Source organism: Calypte anna, chromosome 6 (assembly GCF_003957555.1).
Source record: "Calypte anna isolate BGI_N300 chromosome 6, bCalAnn1_v1.p, whole genome shotgun sequence".
Classification (NCBI taxonomy): Eukaryota; Metazoa; Chordata; class Aves; order Apodiformes; family Trochilidae; genus Calypte; species Calypte anna.
Window position 1 is genome coordinate 25,088,865 of NC_044252.1, and position 24,675 is coordinate 25,113,539.

Consider the following 24,675-nt stretch of genomic DNA (forward strand, 5'->3'; position numbering starts at 1 on the left):
TCAGTACAAATGGTACTCGTTCTCCATCAGGAGAGGAGGAATTCTAACTCTTACATCAGCTCCTCTGTGGTAAGATAGCAACTTTGTCATATTTAAGAATCCTAACCCATGGCACTCTTCATTGCTAGCTCAGAAGGAAAGCAGATAGCATCCAGTGGGCTCAGACTGGTGTCTCCCAAGAGATCCCACTCTTCTCCAACTCTTTCAAGTGTTCAAAGAAATCCTTCAAAATATATCTTCAACTGAGTTTTATTTTCAAAGAATAATATAAAATAAAGTATAAAAATGGCACCCAGAAAACATTCTCACGGGGGATTTAATTTCTACCTGCGAAACTCCTCTGCTTTGTCTGCAGCAATTATTTCTGTCACTGTTCCCTTTGAAACCTGGTGGACAGAGATGCAGGTTGAATTAGTTCACCACCAAGCAAAGAAGATGCTGTATGCTTAAGCACTGGGCCTCACCTGTGCATTAGGAAACCTTAGGCAGGTGATAAATTAAAACCTGTGACACAACCTCCCCAGGACTGGACAACAGGCAAGGGGGAGGAAGATCTAGGTCTCATAACCCCTGAGGCAGACTTCTGGAGGTACTCAGACATGTAAAAAAGCACCTTCTGGAAGTCATCAAGCCATCTCCACAGGTAAACCCAATGGACTCAGACATGAAGTAGAACAGAAGGAGCACAGCTTAGTAAGCTGCTGTGTAACACTGTGCATTTTTAACCCAGAGCAAACATAAGTAATTTCTCTTTGTCCCATTTTCACTGCACACAGGCACAACTGCACCCCTCCATTCATAAACACCATGTCCATATTTCAAGACAACACTGATTATCATGAGAATAATTCCAAAACATTTCACAGAAATAACGATATTATTTAATGATTTATGCTATTAAACCTCCACAAGACAGTATTAACACTGTATTAAGCTGTTCACCTGCTCTGGCTTTGGTCTGTGTGAAAATGAAAGGGAGTATGTTTAAAAAACAAAAATCATTATGCCTTGCATGGAAGCATGATTGAAATCCCCCCTCAAGAAAACACAAAAAATTCAATTGTTTCCCCACTTTTAGTTTAGTCACTATAAAGCCTACAAAAAGTTTATGCTAATGAAGATTTTTACACAGCAATAAAATCTCCAAGTTAAAAAAAATTGATACATTACCTCTTTCTCCAGCCAGTTAAAGAGCTCACACAGGGCAACAGCATCTTTAATCTGTGTTAAAATAGGAACAAGAAAAGGGAATTGAGAAGAAAAAAGATTTATAATGCCTTGGCATAAACAGATTTTTATGTAAAAAAATTCAACCTCCAAGTTACAGAAACACCAAGATTATTTAAGAGGTCTTTCCAGGTTCTGCATCCTATGATTAATATAAGCACCAGAAATGTATCTGGACAATTAAATAAATATTAATAAAGGTTTATTGCTGGGAAGTATCTTAGTGTGAAGAATTACCAAGAACTCGGTAAACACAGGCTTTGCCCTACATATGACTTTCAAGTCTCTTTTGCTTCTGCACACAAGATCTTGCATTTCAGGTCATGGCAGGTAACCACACGACACATCTGGCACTGAAATAGGGGAACATGCCCTTTGGGCAAAAGGGCAGCACACACAGTTTCTGTCACACAGCTTCTGGCTTCTTTCTTGCCTCATGATCTCAATTTTCTTCCTTTTTTTTTTTCTACATGCTTGCAGCAAGCAGGGGCAAGAAGCAGGAGACAAAAGTACAAGAGAAAAGCACAATTTTGTCCTCAAGTGGCAGGTGACAGTGTTTCTGCTCTTCTACAAAAATACAAATATTTTTATTTCCACTTAACTAACAAGGAAAGAAAAGCACTGAAATCTCTTTCCCAAATGTAAAGCAAACCTCTTGTCAGGTGCCAGGAGGTTCTCAAGGCTTCACTTACATGTGCTCTTCTCATGCCTTCTGTTTCTGATGTGTTCTTCACAGCTTTTGCAATGCAGATGGGGGTGTATGGGGTGAGGTATCGGTAAGCCTGCAGCAGGAGGACAAGGATTACTTGGGGATTAGTCAGACTAAATAATCCCACAGGTTTAATGACTCAGCCTGGCTACCATTTGTACTTTGGCAGCCCCTCTCAACCTTCAGGGCTATGAGATACTGGTTGCCCACAGCCAGCTAAGTGCATTGGGGAAGACAGAGGAGAAACAGCCCTTGGCTGAAGGAGGAGCAGACACAGGGAAATGCAAAGACCTAGAGGGTCAACACCTTGTCATGAAGCCAGGTGAAGATCTGGATATCCTAAATATTATATATATCAATGTCTCAGCCATGGTTTTCCTGTTGCTGACATACACTAAAGGCCCAGAAACAGCCAATGAGAAAAACCAATCTCAGGGACCTAGGTGGAACTTAACCTCTGCAAACAGACCTTTGTTACCTCTCACCCTGGAGTAGCAGGGAGCAAAGGGTACCCAGCCCAGGTACCAAACACTGGAGCTGAACCTGGAGGGCCCCTCAATGCTCTGCCCCCTCAAGCACTGACCATCACCACTTCTAATGATCAGCAGCTCTGACAAACACATCATGGGTTTAAGAAACATGGAAAGTCCTTGAAAAGCTGAGCTTTATGCACTGTCCACTTCTGGAAAGAGCTTCCATCAGCAGTTTGAGACAAGGCTCTCTTGTGCCTGGATGGCTCTACATTAAGAATTAGTAACTGATCCCTTACCGCTCTGCACTAGCCCCAAATATCATCTGTCCTTAGATCAGCAGGAATGCTTGGCTGGTTCTGACCATGTCTTTACAAATTATCCGAGGAGACTTGCCCAAACCTCATCACACAGCATCAGAACAAGGAATGAAAATGAAGTCTTTTGCTTCTGTAGGATGAGCAACTACACAAGCCCAGCCCAAGCATTATGCTGCTCTCCTGTTCTCAGTGCACCCCCATACAAATAAACACCACTCAGATTCATGGGAAAGGCCTGCTAGACCCTCAGCAAAGAACAGTTTCACACAAAACCACAGGCTTACAGCTTCCAAGCTCTTAAAAATAACAACTACATTATGTAGAATCTAAAGTACTGGAGAAGCTTCAAGAAAGCCTGGAAAGTCCTTTCATCAGAGTCAGGACAAAACTTCTCAAGGGTCAGATTCTTGGATCAGCTTTCCTTTTACAGATACTGGTAGGTTCTGTTAATCTTCTGTGAAAAGCATATTTATTTGCAGCTTTAGGCAGATCTATAAAGGGTTTGCAGATCTGTATTTAATAATGCACTGGATTTTTGCCAGTGTCAATATTTGGCTTTGATGGAGAGAGACAGTAGATGGACTTCCAGCACTGGAGTTCTTCAAAGCACTCCAGGCCAGCTACTCAACTGGTGTAAAATGGTGTAGAGCTGGAGAAAAATGAGGAAATAGGAAACCTTTGGCTCTTTCAGTGACTCTCTAAGTGGTTTTTAATTAAGATATTTATGTCCTCCCTCTCCTGATTTCCATTGCACAGAGCTCCTTGAGGCAGGTACTCTCCCATTGCCTACAGAGACTCTGTAGTACTGTAATGAGTCAGTAGCAGCCACAGCTTCCAAAGGTATCAGGGTAAATAATGTCTCTACAACTCACTACATTCCTTAATCCAGGCCAGACTTGCTGTACTTCTACATATGGATGCTCTGCATAAATCATTTACAGCAACTAATCCAAACTGGGATAGTCCATTGACTCCAACTACAGCAGGGGGTATTCTACACCAAAGGAACAACAACTACTTATCCTGAATGCTCCACAGACTCTATGCTTTCAGCTACCCTGAAAGAAAGACAGTGGGCAAAACATCAGTATTCTGTATGAAGAGACCATTTTCACCTAAAAATTAACTGACAGCGTCAGAAGATTTAACCCTGAACAAGGGGAAAAAAAAAATCTGTCCATCTTGCTCATATACCTGTCCTGTTGGTTTTTAAACCAAAAAAAAAAAACAAAAAAAACAACCCACAAAAAAAAGCACACATGGCAAACTGCACAATTCCCTCACGTCAGTGCAAAAGCACAGAGAGCCACAGCCTGTACTAAAGGGATATGCTGAAAGCAACAAAACTTATGTTCAGAAAAAAAGATTCTGTTCAGCAGGTCTGGTCTTCCAAGGCAACACTGAGAAAATACCTACTGGTCCTTGACTCACAGACATTCTTACAGTATCTGTTAGACACCTCTAATAACTGGAAGGCATTTCATAGAACTTGAAAGCTCATAGAACTCGATCTCTGGCAAACAAGAGCTGAACACAAGATGCATGGAAAGTGGCTTACATTTCCATAGCTGCAGCTGTGCCCTTCCCTGGGTATCTCTTCCCACAACTACTGGACTATTAGGTGGATTGCAGGACTCCCAGACATTCAAGTTCAAGTACAAGGGTCTAGCAAATACAGCTATACAGAAATTATTCTGATGATACAGCTGTCTCTCAGCAGACGCATTTATTGCATGGACAACCAGCAGGTTATCCATGTTCTCACAGGGTTCCCTGCTACAACAACTCTGTCACTCTGTACTTCCTGTCTTCAGTAAAAGATGCCACATATTGCCTGATATCCTCAAGGCCCTGAAACAAGTAAGGGGAACCATCTTCAGATATGCAGATCAAGCTCAATATCCCCTCCCAAAAGTCCTGCTCAACTTCCCTGGTTCAGTTTCTGCAAGTTTCCAGTTCTTACTGCTGGTCCATATAAGGCTGACGTTCCAACCCTGGGCAGAATGATCGCAGGTCACCCTGATCCCCCTCTCCCTCCCCTCTCTTCCTGTATTTGTCTTATCTTAAGCTTACAATTCTTTGGGTAAATCAGCTTAATGAGTTAGAAGCTCCAGCAAGAGCAACCCCAGGATTAACAGCCCCTCAATACCCCAGCATGGCTGGATCCCTTTCACACAAGCTCCATGCTTTGCAGAGCAGCAGCTGAGGCTAGCTGCCTCCCGTAACACTGCTCCTGACCACAGTGAGGAGAGGGGAGAAAAGTCTTTTCCCTTGCAAGAGCTACTAACCTTGGGAATGGCCTCAGTCAGAGCATAGCTGGCTTTGTCACTGAGCCACACTTTCTCCTTCAGTGAGAGGCCTGCACCAACATCTTGCAGCTCTGACAAGATAGATCCATAGGGCATCACCTGGACTCTAAACTCAGGCTCCAGGGTGGAGTCAAGCTGTAAGTGTTCCCTCACAGCTGGGTCCATCATTCTGTCACCATCAATGAAGAGCCTGAGAAACAAACAAGACAGAGCAGAGGGGTGAGACCATGTCTGTTAGTGGTTGGAGTAAAAGAGGGAAGGAGAAAACATTCTCATGACATTTCAGGGAGAAATTAGTTTGTTAATTATGTGGTATACTTTGTCCTATATTGTTTTAACCACTGGCCTTCATGCATCTTAGACCTTGCTTTGAAATTAAGATGTACCACCCTGCTGAGAGGAAAGGAGCTGATACCATTTTGGTTTGTACAATACACTCAAAATGGCTGCATCCCATCACTGCACTTCAAGCAGGAGAGAGTAACAGGGGCAAATACTGGCAATTCTCTAATTTTTAAGGGCAACATCTGGAAATGGAAAAACTACTGTTGCTCTAAGTAGGACACTGTTCTCACTTTCACTGAACTGGAAAAGTGCAGCTCAACCTTCACATACAACCTCTACTCACCCTGCCAGGTTTTAGCTCAGATGCATCTAGCTAGCAGCTCAAAGTCTCCTACTTGCTGAGGGTCATTATTTGGGAGCAGTAACAGAAAAGAAACCTTCCGTCATAAACCAGCCCTGAAAATTTTCTACCCAGCCCCTGCAGTTTTTGAAATGACTCCTCAATGACTTGTCTTCCAATATCCAGGCATCCACTGGCTCTTAACCACATGTCACCCAGGGCTCCAAGGGCCCTCCATGTTACCTCAGGGTGACAGATGGGGTCAGCCATCATGCCAAAAGCACACAGAAAGTCAGCTGAGGTGCTGAGGAGCACAGCAGAGCTCTTGGCTGTCTCTCCAGCCCTGATCAGGGGAGCACAGTGATTAACACCAAAGAGAAGTGCTCAGAAAGGAAAAAATGTAAGTGTAGGCATTTTGAAAAGACAAATGCTTTGCTAGACCAGCTCTCCCACAGAAAAATACATGTTGAGGGACAGAAGAGGGGAATACAAGCACCTGATTGTGTTCATTCCTATGACGGCGTATGCAAAAAACACAGGATTGTACTCAACATCAGAACCTCGGAGGTTGAAAAGCCCTGGAAAATAAGAACGCCAAGAATCACAGTCCTGGTTCAGCTTTTGCAACATTAGAGAAAGCCAATAATAATCTCAGCAAACACAGTCAAACAACGGGTCGTCATAGGTGCTGGTCGTGGGCCCAGATCCCACCCAGCGGTCCCAGGTTCTGCTGCTTTTCCGGCAATCCTAAATTTTTGCCAGGAGATGGCACCAGAACTGCAATTTAAAAGCTTTAATCGGGCAAGGTAATTGAGGTTTAACTTCTAAAGGAGGGCTTGCTTGAAAAAAAGCGAAAAAGACAAGGACACATAAAAAAAAAGGTAGGTTTTGCCCTTTCTGGTCTGTGCAATGCAATAAAAGCTCACTTCTCAACAGCCAAAAAACTTCAAAGTTACAAGTTCTCATTTCATTCCAATACTTTTTTTTTGATACTTGAGGGAAGAGGGAGACACAATAGGCAACACTAAAAAACTCCCAAAAAGGCCTCTCAGTTGGGGTGCCTCCAACATCTCAGATGCAGACTGCACATTCTTGCATTTTTTTTTACAAGTATTTCATCCTCCACAACTCTAGGCAAAGTCAAGAAGGGAAGAAGATGTTTGGCATCTCCAAACTACTGATTTTAGGGTCAAATAAAAACCCCAGAGTATCCAATTAGCTGAAATTAGTTACTCAAGGCAATAAGGGCAGTCAGCGGGACAGCTGGGAAAAGAACCAACATGTCCTAAATCCCAGCCCAGCACTGCATTCACTGAACTGTGCAAATTCTGCCACAAAAGTAAAAATAGAGTTTGGTTCTCCCCAGGGAAGGAGTAGGTCACTTGAAAGCAGGAAGGAGCCACAAAGAACTCCTTACTGCATCGGTACAAACTTCCTTGTTCAGACAGCTCCCAATGCAGTAAGGAGGCAATTGCCTCCTCTGTGGCTCTCATTCTGTCCCCAGAAACTTGTCTGGAGTTGAAATGGCAAATTAGATAAAAATTAAAGACAACTTGCCTCCTTCCCCTCTTTAGGACAGGAAACCAACCAGGCACCTCTTAACCATCTTAAACCCCTTGATTCATAACCAAGCTTGGCTTCGCTGGAAACATTTCATCTGAAACCACCTCAGGGCACCAATTTATCATTAATTTAATTGGAGATGAGCCTGAAAAGGTGAGACACACAATCTCTGCTCACACAGTCCTCCCCAGGGAGGAGTCATATTCACCACTCTCAGAAGTACTTCTTTCATGAAACAAGCTCTTTGCTCAGTGCCCCAGATCCAGGAGAACCCAGCAAGCTGGCTTCTCCCAGAGACATGCTGACAATGCTGGGACAAGGAAGACACCACTTTCATTTCTCCCTTTTCCTATCAGACATGGGACACACACATTAGCAGTGCTCAGCCCCTGCCAACGCTGTGTTCCCACTGCACACCAGTAATTTCTGCACAAAGCATCCACAGCACTGCTAACACCAGTCCTGGGGGAACCACTGCTGTTTCTGGCCATTCTTTCTTCCCAGACACTGGGCTGGTAGCCAGGGTGTAGAGACCAAGTGATCCTGGGGCCTCAAACATAGCGTGGACCCTCTAGAGGGACCCTCTGTTGGAATGACCTGGAAATACAAGTTGAGTCCTGACCTACTTGCTTTAGTTACATCATTTGCCAAACACTGGAGAGGCAGAGACTAACTTTAGAAGCCATGACAAAGTGGCAGATTGCTGTGAATGCCACATACCCCACCTCTGCCTTATGTATACAAAGCCACACACTGCATTGCTCCATTTAAAGCCCAGCCTCCACAACAGAAAACAGTCTCCATCTTCCATGGCAGCATCAGGACATTTTAAAAGCAGAAAATCTCACAGGTCTGGTGGTGTTTTTTGGTTTTTTGTTTGTTTGGGGTTTTTTTCCGCCTTCCAATTGCCTCAGGCTTTATATATAACCTTCCTTTCCCTTTGCCTGGGCCGTTTTTCAAAGGTGGTGTTTTGCTGCATTTCCTCAGCCAAAAATGCACTCAGGAGCAGCATTGGTGTAGTAAAGCACTGTATAGAAACAAAGGGTCACTATTTGTGACATTATCACCACTGCACTTGATACAAGTTAAACATCCTCTAAAGAACACTGTTCTAAGTGCTTCTCACCCTGCCTGGGCTCTTCCTTCCACAGGCAGGAAGGACACTTACTTTGCAGGAAGAACTGAGAAGGGAAATGCAACGACTTACATGCTACTTCATCCAAGGCTGTTACCACAAACCAAAGGACTTTCCTCTCAGCCATTTTTGAACGGAGGGCTGTAATTTTGTCTCTCCAGCTGACCCCTGCAAAACACAGTATGAAAAGCTACAGTCACCTGAGCATTACTGGGGGTGGTGATGTAAACACAGACCCACACACTGGATTTTGGAGGTGACCAAAACACACAGTGTTTGACTTGTACTCCTCACTCCTCTAATAACTGATAAGAACTCTCTCAAACAAGCTGCACTCCAGATGTCAAAGGATTTGTTCTGAAGTTATCTAGCCCCTAGCAAATGGTTATTTGAAGTTTTGGGGACAACAGGGTCATTATCTGAGTTCTGATTACCTGACTTATCTATTCATAGTGGATCACACTGTGTTGCAGTAGTGTTTTTCTCACTACTCAGAGGACAGCAAAGGGAGATAGGGCAATAGAAAGAGTCTGTGTTCACTGGGAGTTAAGCTTCTCACCTGTGTAACTCAGGTCGAGTGTGATGAGAGGCTTGCAGGGGCGCTGAGGACAGTCTGTCCAGATTGTATCTATTAGGTTTTCTTTGACAGGCACAAGGTCATGGCCAGCACTTCTCAAGGCTTTGGACATCCTCTTCCACTGGTCTGCCAAGCAAGAGAGTCAAGAGTGGTATTTTTAAAGAAAACTGGTTGAACGCTGGCCCTGCTTCACAGGAGGCAAACTCCTGAGCCTGAGTCTCCCTTGCAGCCTCTCCTTCTTCCCATTTCCTTAAAATACAGAGCAAAAACTTTTGCAATTACAGTTCCACAAACAGAGCCACTAAAGCCAGAAGAAGGTACAGAACCTCACAGCCCTGAAACCTCATGCTTGGGCTGAAGAACTGCTCCAGCTGGGAGACAAAGGTCACCAGAAGAAGCCATCTCAGAGACTGCCTTTACCCTGGTACAGAGCCATGTTAAATCTAAGCTAGACAAGAGAAGAAATGAGCTTTCACACAGCCATGACACTGATCATTAGCCCATCTGAATCAAAGAAATGCCTTCCCATGCCCCCAGCGATCTTCAGATTGGGATCCTGGGCCCTATATTCTATAGCATGAGTGAATGGATCCTCATTCATCCACTAGAAATGGTATACCCTTTTCCAGGACTGTGCTTCCTACAGGGGATTGCTGCAGAGATGCCAAGACCACCCAGCAGGAGTAGAGGCCTAAGTTTTGTCCTGATGTTCTGGCCCAGATGCTCACCAAGGCATTCAGCAACTTTGTGCTAAGTGCCCACAACAAGCCACAGCAGAGACAAATGGAGGTGGATTGAGACACTGCTTTTCAGGTAAGGTCACTGCAAGCCCCAGAAAGCAGCTCTCACTCCTTGTATTTTGCTGTGGAGCTCTTGTAACAAATGCCTAAAACCAAAATCCAACTTGTCTTGTCCAAAAGTTTAACCCACCACCCCACCCCATCTGGGCTGAATCATTGTTAACCATGTAACATCACACAACAGCTCAGCCAGAGAAGAAAGGAAGCAAAATACTCTTGCTCAACCCAATGTTAAAAAATAAAGTAAAAACCAACCAGCTGGAATCATGAAAGGGTCCACTCCCACCTTCGAGCCTTCTGGAAGGACACTCACTAGCCAATCCTCCTGAGTGGGTGTATCTTTCAGGCCTCCATGGATTTAAAAAAAAAAAGAAAAAATGTTCAAAGAAGTCATATTGAGGGACTACCACACTACCCAAGAAGTCCAGGCTAATACATCAAATATATCTGCTATGTCTAGACCCCTGGGCAAGACAAGTCATGCGACACAAAAGGAGGAGCAGCCCTGTGTCCAAGGTGTTCCTAAGCCCCTGCATGATGAGGGCTCTAACACGTGCAAAGTTAGCAAATAGCCTGTGATTGTTCTCTGTTTATCAGCAAGGCAGTATCCCAGACTCCTGCATACCCATTTTCATGAGTGTCCAGTTGTTATCCATTTGGTGTGCAGCTTGCAGGAAATAGCGTCCATCTGTCCACATGGCTGCATGCTGCTCAGTCACTATGGCAGTACCTACACAGGGAGGCAGAAAGAGGAGGAGGAGGAAGTGATTCAGAGGTGGGCAGCAATACCCAGAGACACAGAAAGCAGGGGGAGTGTTAGAAATGCACCTCATCCCCTCAAATGCAGCTCTGCTCACTGCTCAAAAGTTAGTCCAGTTTCAGAGGAGGTATTCACTGCTTCCCCTGCACTACAATCTTTTAAATCCTACCAGGGACAGTATGCACAAGGATGCAGCTTAATGAGATGCCTCTGATTAATTCAGTGTAAGCATATCTCAGCCAGTCAGTGGAACTGGGTAAATGGGGCTTTCCAAACCTTCTGTAACAGAGACTGTGGTGTCCACTTAGCTGTTGTCACAGTAACATGTACTGCACATCCCCAGCCTCCAACCCATCATCTTATCAGGAGGAAGGCTGGGCTATGGCCATCCACAGGAAACAGCTGTTACTGGGCTAGCAGGCATGGGTATCACTCCCAGCTGTCAGCTCTGTTCCTTTCCCAGTGTTACAGCTCTAGCAGAGATTACTGAACAGGAAAGATGAATATAAACTTCTGCTGGTTTCAGTGTCTATCCCATTCCACTGACTCCAGATGGAGGGATGCAAGCAGACAGCTACAGGGTAGTGACATCTAAGCAAGGCACTACAGCTGCCTTGCACTTGGCAATTAAAAAGAAAAAAAACCAAGGCACAAACAGAAACTGCATCCAAGTCTTCTGAGCCTGCATCTTGACCATACACTCTGTTGCCAGAAACTGAAGCCCAGATTGCCAAAGCAGAGTTTTCAAATATGAATTCATTGTCTTCTACCAAACTCTCTCAATACAAACTCCATTTTGAGCTGTTTCAGCCTGAGAAGATGAAGCAAGCAACACAAGGTGCACCTCTGTGTGAAATCTCACTGATTTGCTAAGTGCTAGGCTGGGAACTGGACAGACCTTCCAAGTATGTAACAAGGGCTCAAAAGAGAAGGTTATGAAGAAGCCATGTAGAAGGCATGAAATTAATACAGGATTTATGTTATCTGTTAGCAGCAGCCTGCAGCCCTGCATTTATCATCTTCCACATGATGTCCCAGAGCAGTTCGGAGAGATGAACTGATGAATGGACCCTCCAGACACACAGGTAGCAGTGTTTAATAAGCATAAACCAATCTACAACTGCAGGGGGAAGACCACAGTTGACAAAAGTGACTTTCCAAGAACCACACCACAGAGTAAGCTTAGGATATAGCTAGGGTAAAAACTAGGTCTCATGAAACACAGACCTACCCTACAGCCAAGAAAACATCCTGTCTCGGCAAGATAAGCAAACTTTTCCACAGCACTCAGATTCCAAATGCAGTGTATCTGGCCCTGGCTCTGTTTAAACAGAAGGGCCAGCTAAAGCCCATCTACTGTTCACCCAGTCCAAATGGGCAATGTAAAAATCTGTTTGCATTGGCTGCACTTCAAAAGAAATGATGCTAAGTTACAAGCACCACATTAAAGAGTTAACAGGATTTCACTTTACAAGAGGTTCATTCAGGGGTCAAACAATTTCTAAAAACTTGTTATTGCACTGATATTACATAATTCCAGAGGGTCGCCAAGATATAATTCTGCAGATGCTGAAATGGGAAGAAAACAGGCCAAAAAAGCTGGATAGGTTACATTAGCAAGAACCCAAGTTCTGGAAAGGTACCTGCAGAGCCATCAAATCCAGAGATGAATGCCCGTCTGCAATCACAGGGTGCAATGTATTCGCTCTAGAAAACAAAAGAGGCAGCAATTATTTATAGCAGCAGGAGGGAAAAAAAAGTCAGCTGATGACAAATACTTTGATAAGCTTTTTCTCCTAGAGGACAACACAGAGAGAAATAAAGGAGTTAAAAAATCCTGGGCTCTACTGCAGTGGAACATTTAATCATCTGTGATTATACTGTATTTATGTCCAACTGAGTTTTGCTTTTTTTTCTTTAAGCTGCAGCTTTTTTCTCCCATAAATGTCTGTGAACACTAAGTGCTTCAGAGTCTGCAGATGTTTATTTCACATTCAGCCTCCCCTTTGGGCAACAAACAAATGCTGCCTTTGAAGCTGTAATGTGAAAGGAAGAGAAACACCCCTTGATACTAGAGACCAGAGTAATCAGTACATTAGATCTGTAAAATTCACTATCTCCAGTGAAGTTGCCTCACTGGCATTTGTAAGAATTCCTTTTAAGACTTACTTTTCTACAACTTGCCACTATGAAAGAAAATCATTGAGGTGGTAAAACTATAAAAACTTTAACTCTTAGGACTTTCCATAGTTAGATGCCGATACTCTCACTTCTTTCTTTCCTAGCCAAAACACGACTACACCAGAAACCAACAGACAACAGTCTGGTGGGTGAGAGGGAATCAAAGACCATCCTCAGTCCCAAACCCATCACAGCCTCTGCAGACACATTTTTTTGGCAGCATTGCAGAACAGCCTGAAAATGCAGATACCTGACATCCACAGGAGATGCCCAAATTAAAAGAACAACTGGGCCTCAAAATGGCCCACACACCATTTCTATGGGATCCTATTCTGGAAAGTTTGGAGGTCAGAACTGCTGAGCAGGCCTGCCAATAAGTGCAACTCAGCAAATCAGCTTAATCCAGGCTGACAGCACCAATGCTTGAGCTGTAAACCCCTGGGATTTGTACCTTACAAATGGTCTGAACCAAAAGTCTGTTATTCTGCCCATAAAGTTTCTCTGTCCCCTGCTGTGCTGTGGCAAAAGAAACACTCTGGGAAAGTAAGCTGAGAAATCACAGCCCAATCCTCAGGCAGATTTAGTTCCTACTGTGATAGATTCTGCAGTTCCCTATCTCTGGACAGGGCTATTTTTAAATCACCTGATTGTCAGGAAATACTCCCTTCAAATCTGCTACCCTTCACTGTTCTGAAGAAGGCAGAGGACTCAAAGCACAGGAGTGAGTTGAGAAGCACAAACTGCAGCACCTGGGACCAACATTTTACTTCTGCTCCCTGTGAAAACCCCTCCAGAACACCAATGTCCCTCCCCTCCTGGGCAGCAGCCACCAACCATTCACCACTAACATTTTGAAACTCAGCCTTGGGACAGAAAAACCTGTGGCCCAAAAGTGGACCTATCTGAGCAGCTTTTGCTCCTGATTGCCAGGGAAGATCCATAGGATGTGCTCCCAATAAACCCTCTATTTTATCAAGTGACTAATAAAAGTTAGCAGAAATGGGACAGGTATAGAGGCCAGAGGTGCCCTGACCCCTGGGCCTGTCCAGTTCTCTATGCCTCTTCCTGGCCAGCTCCAGAACCCCAGACCCATGACACAGAGGGAGAAGGGGTCAGGATACTCACTTTGGGAAGGGATGACTGCCCTCTACACACCTCTATCTGATGGGGTGGATCTGCCTCAGCACACCACAGCACCACCATCACCATTAAATCCCTTTAGAATAATGACAGAGTCATCAGCAGACAGAAGAAAGAGTTGTTTGGGGAAGAGAATCAATCACCTGTTTCCCCAGCTGCTTGACTGTCTCCCAGCAGCATTCTGATGTGAAGGCAGTGATGCTGGACATGAGGAGAATTCCCCATTTTCTAACAACTATTAAGCCTGTTAACTACTACACCTCCCCCTCTCCTACACTTCTCAGCTCAATGCTGGGACACCATCTCCTAGGCTCTGACACCTAAAGGGAATGCTGGAAATTTCCCACTGCTGATCATACCACTAAGAATATTTCAAATAAGACCTGCAATTTCTCTTCCCTTTCTCTTGACCAAAGCAGCAGAGACTGCAAGCTTGTTTGCTTATGCAGAGAAGCAATCTCACATTCATAGGGAGGGTTAGCATTGAGCTACCTGCAGTAACAGCACAGAAAGGTGAAATGGCTTAAAATAATTTTTTAAAAAAGCCTAATAGGAAAAAAAGAGAGTCTATCAGTTTTAGATCTGGTAAAAGCTGACCTAAACTAACAAAGACCTTGACTGAGTGGGACTTCATGCTCTCCCATTCACAGACAAATGCAGGGAATGCTTTAGGAGTTTACAATGAGGCAGATGAGCTTTAAAAGGGACTACAAGGGATCTGGAAGGGAAGATGTCATTCATCTGTCAGTCTGAATTCCTGCACACCCACCTGTTCTGTTCCATGCAGCAACCCCCACTGTGCAAGGATAAGCCCATGTTTTGCATGAACTAAAATTACAAGGGGAACACCTGTGTACGCCACACAAAGTACAGGCCAGAGCACAGTCAGAACAAAGTATTTCCCTGGGGCTTCTTGCAGCTCTGATGGCCTTCAACCTGCCCCCTTCCTCAGGCCTTTCACATCTGCCTTCCACCACACCTGTCAGTCCTTGACATGCAGACAATACTGGGGGCTGCATCATAGAGACCCTCACCTAAGCCAGGAAGAACCCAAAAGAAATCAGTGGTGCTTATCACCAGACCCTGCATGGTTGGGTCACTAACATATTAAAGATTATTCTATCTGAATGTCAACCAAGATCAGCAATGAAAAGTACAGCTTGCTGCCTTTAGAGCTACAACACCGGTGCCATTAAAGAACAAACCCTGCTGTGTACTTGGAGGGAGGTCGGTATTTGGTGCCAAAACCCAAACTGCATTGGTAAGATCTGGAACAGGTCAGTGCAACTTGTGCACAAGTCACCTCTTGTTTTATAATTCCACTAATTCCTAGGCTCAGAACGAGTGTGTGTCAGAGAAGCCAGCCCTCAGCAGCAGACAGTACCTCTGCCAAACCAAACATGGGGCCCTGAGCTGGGCAGGTGCTTCCTTGATGTAGAAGAGCAGCCAGATATGACCAAATTTGTTTTCACCAAGTCAAAGCCTGGAGGTAGAAGCTAGACCCAGTTAAGCTGTGACTGGCTCCAAACCCCAGATCTAATCCAGACATTATTCCCACCCATAAAGAAGAAAGCTCCTCTGGTCTTTGAATGTTCCCATGCAGGCAAACTCCAGATTTAGTGTAAACTGGATGACTCTTTGTATGGACTTCAGCCTGCTTTTGGTTGGAACTGCTCTCCTTTCTCTCCAGCCTTTGGATCACCGAGATCTGCAAGGAAACAGTCTGTTTCTTCAGACTCCTTATCACCAACACCAAAAGTTTCAAAAATCAAATCAGCCAGCATTCAGAACTGGCTATAAGAGTCACAAATGCAAAGTACTAGCAGCCTTGGTTAAGCCAGAGACAGAGCCAGCTGTGTTTGAGAAGTTCTGCAAGTCTTTCAGCTCCTTATGCAACTAAGCATGGAAAGCAAAGGATACAACCTGTGGCAAGCCTCCTGGCAGTATTGTAACCCCAGCCTTCTAGCCTTAGCAGAAAAAAACCAAAAAACAACCAATATTAAAAGCCTCACAGAGCTCAAACAAAGCCAGTGCTACAAAGAGAAATTAGTCAACAAGTTGCAGCATCAGGGTGTATCAGCATCAATCCAATCCAGAGTTTTCTTTGCAAACTAGAAGGTAACAAAGTTTCCCCCAATCTAAACCCTGTATAAACATCATAAGAGGGAAAACCCTCTGTTAGGAAGTTTTCTGATGTGGATCCCAGGATAGCCTCAGGAACAGACAAGGAAGGCAAAGACAGCAATAAGTAGCTTGGGTTGTGGGGAGGAAATGGTTCAATCCACTGGAAGCTTGGTTATCATTAAACTGCAGCCTTGTGAGTCACAGAGGGAGCTACCCAAGAGCAAAATCTGACTGCAGGGTTGTAAAGTTCTTATTTGTGTACAGGAAACAAACCCTTGCTTGGAACATAGGGAAGCAGCAAAACTCAGCTCATCACAATTTACCTATGATCAGGAAGCCTGTTCTGGGATCAAAAGGCTTCCACCAATGACTAAAAATTGCAACAATTCTCAAATCTCACAGGCAAAATTCTGCACTAACTAGTCAGAGGGTGCCAGAATCAGCAGCCTTTAGAAATTGTTTCCATTCAGATAGATTAACTCTGCAGAGAAACCTGATCGACTCGCCTGGCAGGAAATAGCAACATGGGGTTCTCTGCTTAACTGCACTCTGTCAAGGAAAGAAAGCAACAGAAAAACCCCAGCAGTCCTGAGGGTCACATTCTTCAACTCACATGACAGCATTTAATGTCTAGTGAAATGAAACCAGAGTTATATATGGACAGAGGCAGCCTGAGGCAGGAATGCAGCAGACAATAGCAGCTGCAGAAAACGCCTTCCCCTCTACCTGCCCAAGTTTGGATCTCCCTGAGAGGAAACCCAATGCTGCTCACAGGGTCCCAATGCACAGGCAAGTCTGGACCCAGCTCACCCCTGTGACAAGGCAAGGGCAAAGGTTCCAATCCAGTTGCATTTCCACTTTGCTTTTGGGCACCCGGGGGCTAAGGGGAGCTTTGGGTGTGAGTGACGAAAGCTTTAGGTCTTTTGTTTCCTGAAAATGGCTGAGGAGGGAAAAACACAGTTCTTGGGTCTTCTAACAGCATGAACAGAAGAGTGAAACTAGCACATGAGCAGGCAGGGGAGGTAAAAGACAGCTCAGCAACTTTAAAATAAACGTCACGGACTACAAAAATCTTAACAGTGGAAGCAGTACACAACACAGTCACCTCAGAGTGGGCCCAGATTTCCCTTAAGAAACCTAAGAAAACATTAAGAAGCATACTTAAGAGTATGCATTGATCAGGAAGTGCTAATGGGGAAACTAATAATGCCTTTTCTTTCCAACAGCCAGGATGGGGACAAAAAGTGCTATGGCAAGATCCCTTTTCTGCAGCATGAGCTCCCTGGAGACAATCTGGTGAGAAGTTACTGGTGGAATATCCACACTGATTTGTTAAAAGACCATAAAAACTCGGTCTCCTGAACAAACTCCAGAGACTTTTTCCAACATGGTATTTCTCAGGTTACTCTGGCTTTTATGCTAGAACCATTGAAGTGAATGAATGAAGGATTATTTTACTTATCCTTGGCTTTTATTTTTTGCAGAAAAAGAAAGTGCAATCATTCCCATAATCCACCCATCCATACCTGATGGGCATCTCCAGAGGGCACTATGTAGGCTTGGACAGGCTCCTGGACATACTTAGGACTCCTCATCACCTGCCGCAGTTGCTTCAGCAGCTCTGTTGTAATTTTTGGACTCATCTTCCTATCTGCAACTAAAACAGAGCACAAAATTTCAGAGCTTCTCCAGCCATCCTGGGTCACTCATATGCATGGGTTGGAGCCCATCACCACTGGAAACTCCCCCCCCCCCCCCGAGGACAACTGTGCCAACATCATCCCTCTCAGCCCAGAATTTCTTGTTCTGCCCCTTCAGTCATGTTCCTTGAGAATGAGGGACCAGGTTAAAGCCAGAGAGCCAAAGCCTGTAGGTCTTGTAAAGAGCTTTTCCCACCACATAAAGGACTGGCATGTCCACTGGTGATACACATGGCTTAACACACTTGCCAACCCTTCTTGCATGCAAGACCAAGAGCACCTGAAGCATGCCCTATGACAGCCAGGAAAGGTCTCAGCATGGGGTGTTGATGGTTCCAAGTAAACAGATGAGAAGTAACCCCACCCACCCATCATAAGCACAGAGAGAAACTTCCAGTCTTTTCACTCTGCTTATGAACCACAGGAGCACAGGCTGCTGGGAGAACAACTCATGCAGGTCAGGAACTTAAGAATTTAAGAAATCAGGTTTTAGGAATTTCACTATAGTCCAGGGTTTCATAGTGGACTGGTGACTGGATTAACTCAAGACAGAAGAAATCTGCTCCCAAGGGCAGGGATATGATCACCAGCCAGATTTACCTCTGGGCTGCATGTTAGTTGACCTAGCAAGAGCACAACTCTAAGAGCAGGAACAGCCTATTGAGCTCCCACAAGAAACTGCCAGAAGACAACTAGGGAGTCTCAGAGGAATCTTCTCTGATGACCCTTGGCAAATGCTCTGAAGCTTCCAGCTGGTGTCAGGCAGGCAGGAGTGAGGCAGCAGATCTGAGGGGAAAACCAGCCCAATCACCCTCCCTTGCTGTGGCTGGGATGTATCTTTGGCACTGCAGTGAACATCAGCCTCTCCATTTGCTCCTCAAAAGCCATCAATAGCCAGGGCCTGCTGTGGTGACATCAGGCTGTGCTGTTGTGCTGGCTTGAGCAAAGGCTGCAGTGGAAGACACCAGCTGACTGCAGAGGATGTTCAAGCTCTGGGGGAGGCCTGGCCTGAAAACCTAGGAAAATCAAGTCATCTGAACCTCTTCAGGTTGAGCTTGAGATGTTCTCTCCATCTTCACTCACATCACCAAAGAGTAACCAAAGTGGGATTATCTCCTTCCTGGTTCTCTACTGATTCCTTTCACATTTTTCAGAACATGCTGGGATCTCAGAGCTGTAATGCTGCCATTGTGCAGGGCAAGGTGAGCAGGCCTGTGCTGCTGCAGTGCCATGCTATGCAGTATTTCATTCTTATCAGTCCATTTCACAGCTTATTTCACAGCCATGTCCACGAATGGGAAGACCAAACAGCATGCAAGTCTCAAACATTTTTTGCTTAACCAGACCCTTCTGCTATTTACACCTCAGTAACTACCAGGTGTTCCAAGACACAGTAGGGTCTTATGCCAAAATACAATAAGCAATAGTCCCAGCCCTATGGTGTTTGCCATCAACACAGGGAGGTAGAAAAGCTGCCTCCATTGCACAAGCCATAAGCAGACATGATTTGAGCATGGTCATACAGCAGCATACTAACCAAGTCAGGAACTGAACAAAGATCTGATGCATCCAGGTGTAAAAATCTCAACCCAAGACCAACATTTTGCTCATCTCATCACAGAAGTTCAGAGCACATTAGGCTTGTGCATGACTGTCTGCCCGTGGATGCACTGTGTTTAAAAACTCACGCTACAAGAATCAAATCAAGCTGAAAAGGCACCACACACTAAATACTCCAACTGGTACCTTGACTTCAGTGCCTTCACTGGATTTAGATTACATCTCAGATTTATTTCCAGGAGAAATTTCATAGCTTTATACAGTGTTTATAAACTACATTGAACTTCATTATATTGTCATTGTTTCTGTCTGCCCTCTGTAATGAGCTGCTGTAACATTCTATAACATTTTTGCTGATTTATGGCCAGATAGAGGAAAAACACTAAGGAGAGAGAGCAACAACATAGCAACTAGCCATCAGAAAAGAATCTCTTTCTACAAACTCATAAGGACACAGCTTCCTTTCTTGACCTGTGCTTTGTCTCCAGGAGCCTGAAAGTCTCATTTAAATAGTCAAGGAATGACAAGACTTTGCCTTTTAATAAAGCTCCTTGCTGACAAGCCATGGTTTTCTTAGCAAGTGAGAGAATCTCTCAAGGACAAAAAAAAGAAATAATTTAAAAGTATTCTCACTGTTGAAAGATTTGCTTGCATTATTAAAAACACAAGTAAGCCAGATTAGCAACAAAGCTCATATTAAGAAGGACATCTATTTTAGATAACCTCTACATATAAAATCACTTTTTAAAAGTCCTCTACAAATTTTCCAATAAATTTGTCTTAAATTTCCAGAGAAAGAGAAGTTATTTTTTCCCTGACCTTCAGTAGTCATTTTCTCTGGTCCCCCTGCAATTTTTAACAGGTGACCTTTCCTTTCTTAGAACACTCTACAAAGGTAAAACAGCTTCTCTATCATTATTTAATAACTTGAGTGATTAAAACTAAACACAGCTTCAATGAAGGCAGTGGGTTTAGCAGTACAAGAAACAGCCCTCCACTGCCTTAACTTTTCCAAAGGTCTCAGACTGCCACATTACCTGCCTCTGTAGCTCCCCACCTCAGGATGCCGCTTGCCTCTGCTCACACCCAATACCATTCAGCTCTTTGCTTGTCCTTCATAAGCTCCACTGTGCCTGAGAAAGCAAAGGGCAAAATTGAAAGGGCTAACAAACTTTGTCCCCTATAAAACAGAGCTGAAAATGCATTAGCACTACATTCCACTGGCAAGATTAGAAAGGTACTGAGGGTGAACCATGGGTCTGCAGAGAACGTCAAGGGCCAGGCTTGTCAAGACTTAGGATCTTGCACGCATGTCTGTTTTTACATCCATTTATTTTTGCAATCATTCTGTCAGAGACCACTCCCCACTTTATAAATGGGGAAACCAAGGCAGAGTAACGTGCAAATAACACTCTGACAGGCAGTTAGACCTCCAGATCTGTCAGTGTCCTGATATACATTACCTACACCCCACTCAGACCCCAGGAGTCAGTACTTCAAGACCTCAGGCCCGATACTGCCTGAAGAGCATCTCCATACAACACACAGGACAAAAAGCAACCAATGGAAATGCTGCTGGAGGAACTGGGCACCTCCTGCTGCCTCCCACGTGTACAGGGAGTGGTGGGATGCTGCGACCCCGGGGACCAGCAATGGCAAGGGACACCAGGCCCCCCGTGTCAGGGTGCGTGTGGCAGTGCCACAGCAGGGAACAGAAGGGAAGCAAGGCTGGGGGGTCAGGCTGCACCTGGGTCTGCCAGCAGCTGCTGTGTTAGCCCACCCTAAGTGCTTCCTTCCCATCCTTCTGCGAGCTCCTCTTCATTTCCTCTTTTACGAATAAACTTGTAGAAAATAAACGTGGGAGGTTACATTGTCTGGAACCAGCAAACCCACCCCAAAACCAGGCCCCGCTGTCCTGCACCGGCCCGATGCCGGGCAGCCCAAACACAGCAGCACAAACCTCTCTGCTTGGTCCCCGATACCCGCCTGAAACCCAAACTCACCGAACCCCTCAGAGCGGCCTGGCATGGCCCCCTGACCCAACAGGCCCCCTATCCCCACGCAGAGATGACAGAGACAGTCGGGCCTGGATGTCCCGTCCGGGCCCGGCTGACAGGGCCTGGCACACCGGAGCAGGCCTCGGCTGACCGGGTGGGGGGGGTTGGGGAGGCTATGCCCAGGCCATGCCCAAGTCTCGGCGGCTGCACCCCAATGGTACTCCCAGGGTTCCCCTCCCAGAGGCCGCAGAACCCCCAGGACTGCCCCCGCCCTGCCGCCCCTCACCTGCCGCCGGTCCCGCCCGCCGCCGACCGCTACGTCAGCGACCACGTGGGCCGCCGCAGCCACCCGCCGCTGACGTAAGTGTGACGTCATGGGGGGGAGGAGATCCGCCCGCCGCGGTTCCGGCAGTACCGTGCGGGACCCGATGGGTGAGAGCGAGGAGGGGTGCGGCAGGGCAGCACCGAGCTCCCCCAGCACCGATCCGAGGGGCTTCGGGTACCCCCCGGCGGTACTACGAGCGCGGAGCTGCCTGGGAGGTGTTGGCATCGCCCCCACTGTGCTTAAAGCACAGGAAGAGGCACCGTCCACACTCCGAGAGGAAAGGCCCTCGGTTTCCCGCCTGGAAAGGCGGATTGTCGCGTTTGTAACAGCGGCGAGAGCAGCTGCTGTGAAAACCTCTCTGTGCTTTGCCACCCGGGGTCACTGATGCTCAACACCGCCCCCCGCTGCCCCCCGTCCTGGAGGGGTTTGTTCAGGGCGGGAAGTCAGCCCCCCGACAGCAACAGGAGGCTGCATAGAAATGGAGAAAAAAGGCGCTCACAACCAAAAGAGGCTACGATTAAAAAAATAAATAAATAAATAAATAAAAAATAGCTGCTTTGTGGCTGTTCTGCTTTAAGCCCAATAGCATCCTGGAGGGGTGGGTAGTAGGTACAGAGAGGTTCTCCTCCCCTCTGCCCTGGTGAGGCCACATCTGTAATCTTGTGTCCAGTTCTGGACGCTTCAGTTCAAGAAGGACCAGGAATCCCTTGAGGGAATCCAGTGCAGAGCTTCAAGATTATTAAGGGAATAGAAAATCTCCCTTGTGAGGGAAGGTTCATAAAGGCTTGTGAGAGAGCTGAGGTTCTTCAGCTTGGAGGAGAATGAGGAGTGACCTCATCAATGTTTATAAAAATATAAAGGGTGAGTGTCAGGAAGAGAGGCTCTGCTCAGTTATGTCCAGTGATAGGACAAGGGGCAGTGGGTACAAGCTTGAGCACAGGACGTGCCACAGAAATCTAAGGAAAAACTGTCAGGGTGACGGAGCACTGAGACAGCCTGCCCTGGGAAGTTGTGGAGTCTCCTTCTCTGGAGACATTCGAAACCAAAACCCATCTGGAATTATTCCTGTGACCTACTGTAGGTGACCCTGCTGATGTCCCTTCCAACCCCCAACTTTCTGTGAATCTGTGACTGCACTCAGGCTGGAGGGGGTTGCTTGCAGCAGTCAGTACCCTGGGGACCCTCCAGCCCCCCAGTACCATGGGGCTCATTGCTGCACCCAGTGCACCCAAGACATGACAGAGGATGAAGAGGAAGGTGGAAGCTGTGGTGCTCTTGGGACTCAACCTAGTTTAGGGCCTCCTGCGTGTCCTGGAGACTCTCTAGGAGAGGAGATGCTCAGCTGGCTGCATGGTGCTCAGGACTTTGCCCTTAAAGATGCACAGGCTAGGTGCTACACCTGACATCCCACTGGTAAAGCAGCCTGGGTGGGCACATGGCCCCTCCTGGAGCTGGTCTCTGGGCCTCAGTCTGTATGCATTTTTCCAGAGCAGAAAAAACACATCTAGCAGCTACTCTGCCCTTCTCCCTTCCAGTACACACCAATGCTGTAGACCACAGACCAGCCAAATGTTTGCTGCTGCATCTAGCAAGCCAACATGACCCATGTTGTTACTAAACCACCTGGGTCTCCCCAGCTATTCATACATTTCCAGGGGAAGCATGAAGCAAAAACAGGATGAGAAAAATAGAGTAATTGAGGCGAACAGAGGTTTTTGGAGGTTTCTACTCCAACCCCCTGCTAAAAGCAAGGCCATCTTCAAAGCTAGAGCAGGCTGTTTAGGGACTCTCCTGCTGGGCTTTGAGGATCTCCAAGAAAGGATAAGCACAGTCTCCCTGGGCAGCCTGTGCTAGTGCTGACCACCCTGGAGTGAAACTGTTTATTTCCTGATATCCAAGCAGAATTTCCTCATTGCCCCTTTGCCCCTTGCCATTTCATTGTGCACATCTGGAAAGCATCTGACAATTTCTTCTCTCTGACCATTTTCCATACTGAGAAACTCCAGCTTCTGCAGCCATCCCTGGCCAGCAACTGGTGCCCTCCGCAGCTCTCTCCACATCGTGACGTTCTATTTTATACATCTCTGGAGTAAATCTAGCACATAAAGCAGCACAATAAAAGTTGTAATCTGACAGAAAAGAATAAAAAGTCTGTCCTGCTGCCAGCATCCCAGCATTGGGAAGGGTTGCTGGATGGAGCAGGGGATGTCCTTGAGCAGGGCAGGGAGAGAGTGGAGGGGAAGGCTAGTGACCACAACTGTTGTAGCAAGAAGAGTTTTCTTTCCTCATTAATCTCCTTGGGTAAAGCTTGTTGCTGTTTCCTGACAATTGTCACCCCATCTTCCAGCCCATCCCACAGGAGACCTATACAATCCTGGCGGTCTGGGCTGGAAAGACCCATTTAGATTGTCACATCAATGTCTCCAGGGTAAACCACAGCCATGTTTTGCATTTGTGTTACAGACCACGTTATGCTCACCCTGCAGAATATTTGCTGAGAAGATTCATTTCTTGGAAACCAGCCAGAATCCAGCAATGCTCATATTAAAGCACATGTCAGGACATTTTATAAGCGCTGCAACATTAGCACGATGATCACGGAGATCATTTGCGAATGGCAAACTCTGCAGCTGAATCCAATCAGGGTTGTGAACTGGTCCTTTCAGCCCCCTTTGACTCATGATAATAATTCAGGATTAGATTTGGCTCAGGCTTTTAATAGAGGGTTGTGGAGAGCTGCACCCACCGGAGCTCTGTGCTGGCGCAGAGAAAGGAGACTTCAAATGTTCAGTACATGTTTTTCCAGCTCCCCAAGAGGTGCTACACTGCAGGGATGCGTTTTCCTCCCCTGTGCTTCCCTGCTTGTGCACTTTGTACCTAAGGGAATGGAAGACTCCACCCCACCCCACCCCCTCTTGGCCTGGTCCAACTGCTCCATGATGACTTCCCAGGGCATACCTAAGGATATTGTGCCTCTTCCTTTCCTGATGTTTGGAGCTTTCAATTTGGCTGAATTTAGGACAATAGTTTAAGCACAAAGTAATCTTAACACCTGTGGCACTGAAATAGTTTGATTCTCTTTTGGCAGTGATTCATTATTGAATGAGTTTGGGTTAGCTAACGGACTGTGGGAGCAGCAGCAATCAGATTCAA

The 24,675-nt window shown here is 45.9% G+C and overlaps 1 protein-coding gene across 6 annotated transcripts in view; it reads right to left on the reverse strand.

The window, feature by feature from the left end:
• XPNPEP1 (X-prolyl aminopeptidase 1) overlaps nucleotides 1-21,544 on the reverse strand; it is a 30,056-nt gene extending 8,512 nt beyond the window's left edge. For 2 of the 6 annotated variants that reach the window (XM_030453482.1, XM_030453477.1), the window contains exons 1-12: nucleotides 21,204-21,376; nucleotides 17,467-17,597; nucleotides 12,139-12,202; nucleotides 10,361-10,465; nucleotides 9,991-10,083; nucleotides 8,918-9,061; nucleotides 8,431-8,526; nucleotides 6,157-6,238; nucleotides 5,015-5,225; nucleotides 1,920-2,009; nucleotides 1,171-1,221; nucleotides 328-386 (exon numbers count right to left, since the gene is read on the reverse strand). In XM_030453482.1, the coding sequence (XP_030309342.1) occupies nucleotides 328-386; nucleotides 1,171-1,221; nucleotides 1,920-2,009; nucleotides 5,015-5,225; nucleotides 6,157-6,238; nucleotides 8,431-8,526; nucleotides 8,918-9,061; nucleotides 9,991-10,083; nucleotides 10,361-10,465; nucleotides 12,139-12,202; nucleotides 17,467-17,597; nucleotides 21,204-21,228 (1,151 nt within the window). In that variant the 5' untranslated portion in view covers nucleotides 21,229-21,376. Of the gene's footprint in view, nucleotides 1-327; nucleotides 387-1,170; nucleotides 1,222-1,919; nucleotides 2,010-5,014; nucleotides 5,226-6,156; nucleotides 6,239-8,430; nucleotides 8,527-8,917; nucleotides 9,062-9,990; nucleotides 10,084-10,360; nucleotides 10,466-12,138; nucleotides 12,203-17,466; nucleotides 17,598-20,237; nucleotides 20,334-21,203 lie in introns of all 6 variants that reach the window. The other 4 variants (XM_030453480.1, XM_030453478.1, XM_030453479.1 and 1 more) reach the window with 4 other exon arrangements.
• Between the last annotated feature and the right edge of the window lie 3,131 nt (nucleotides 21,545-24,675).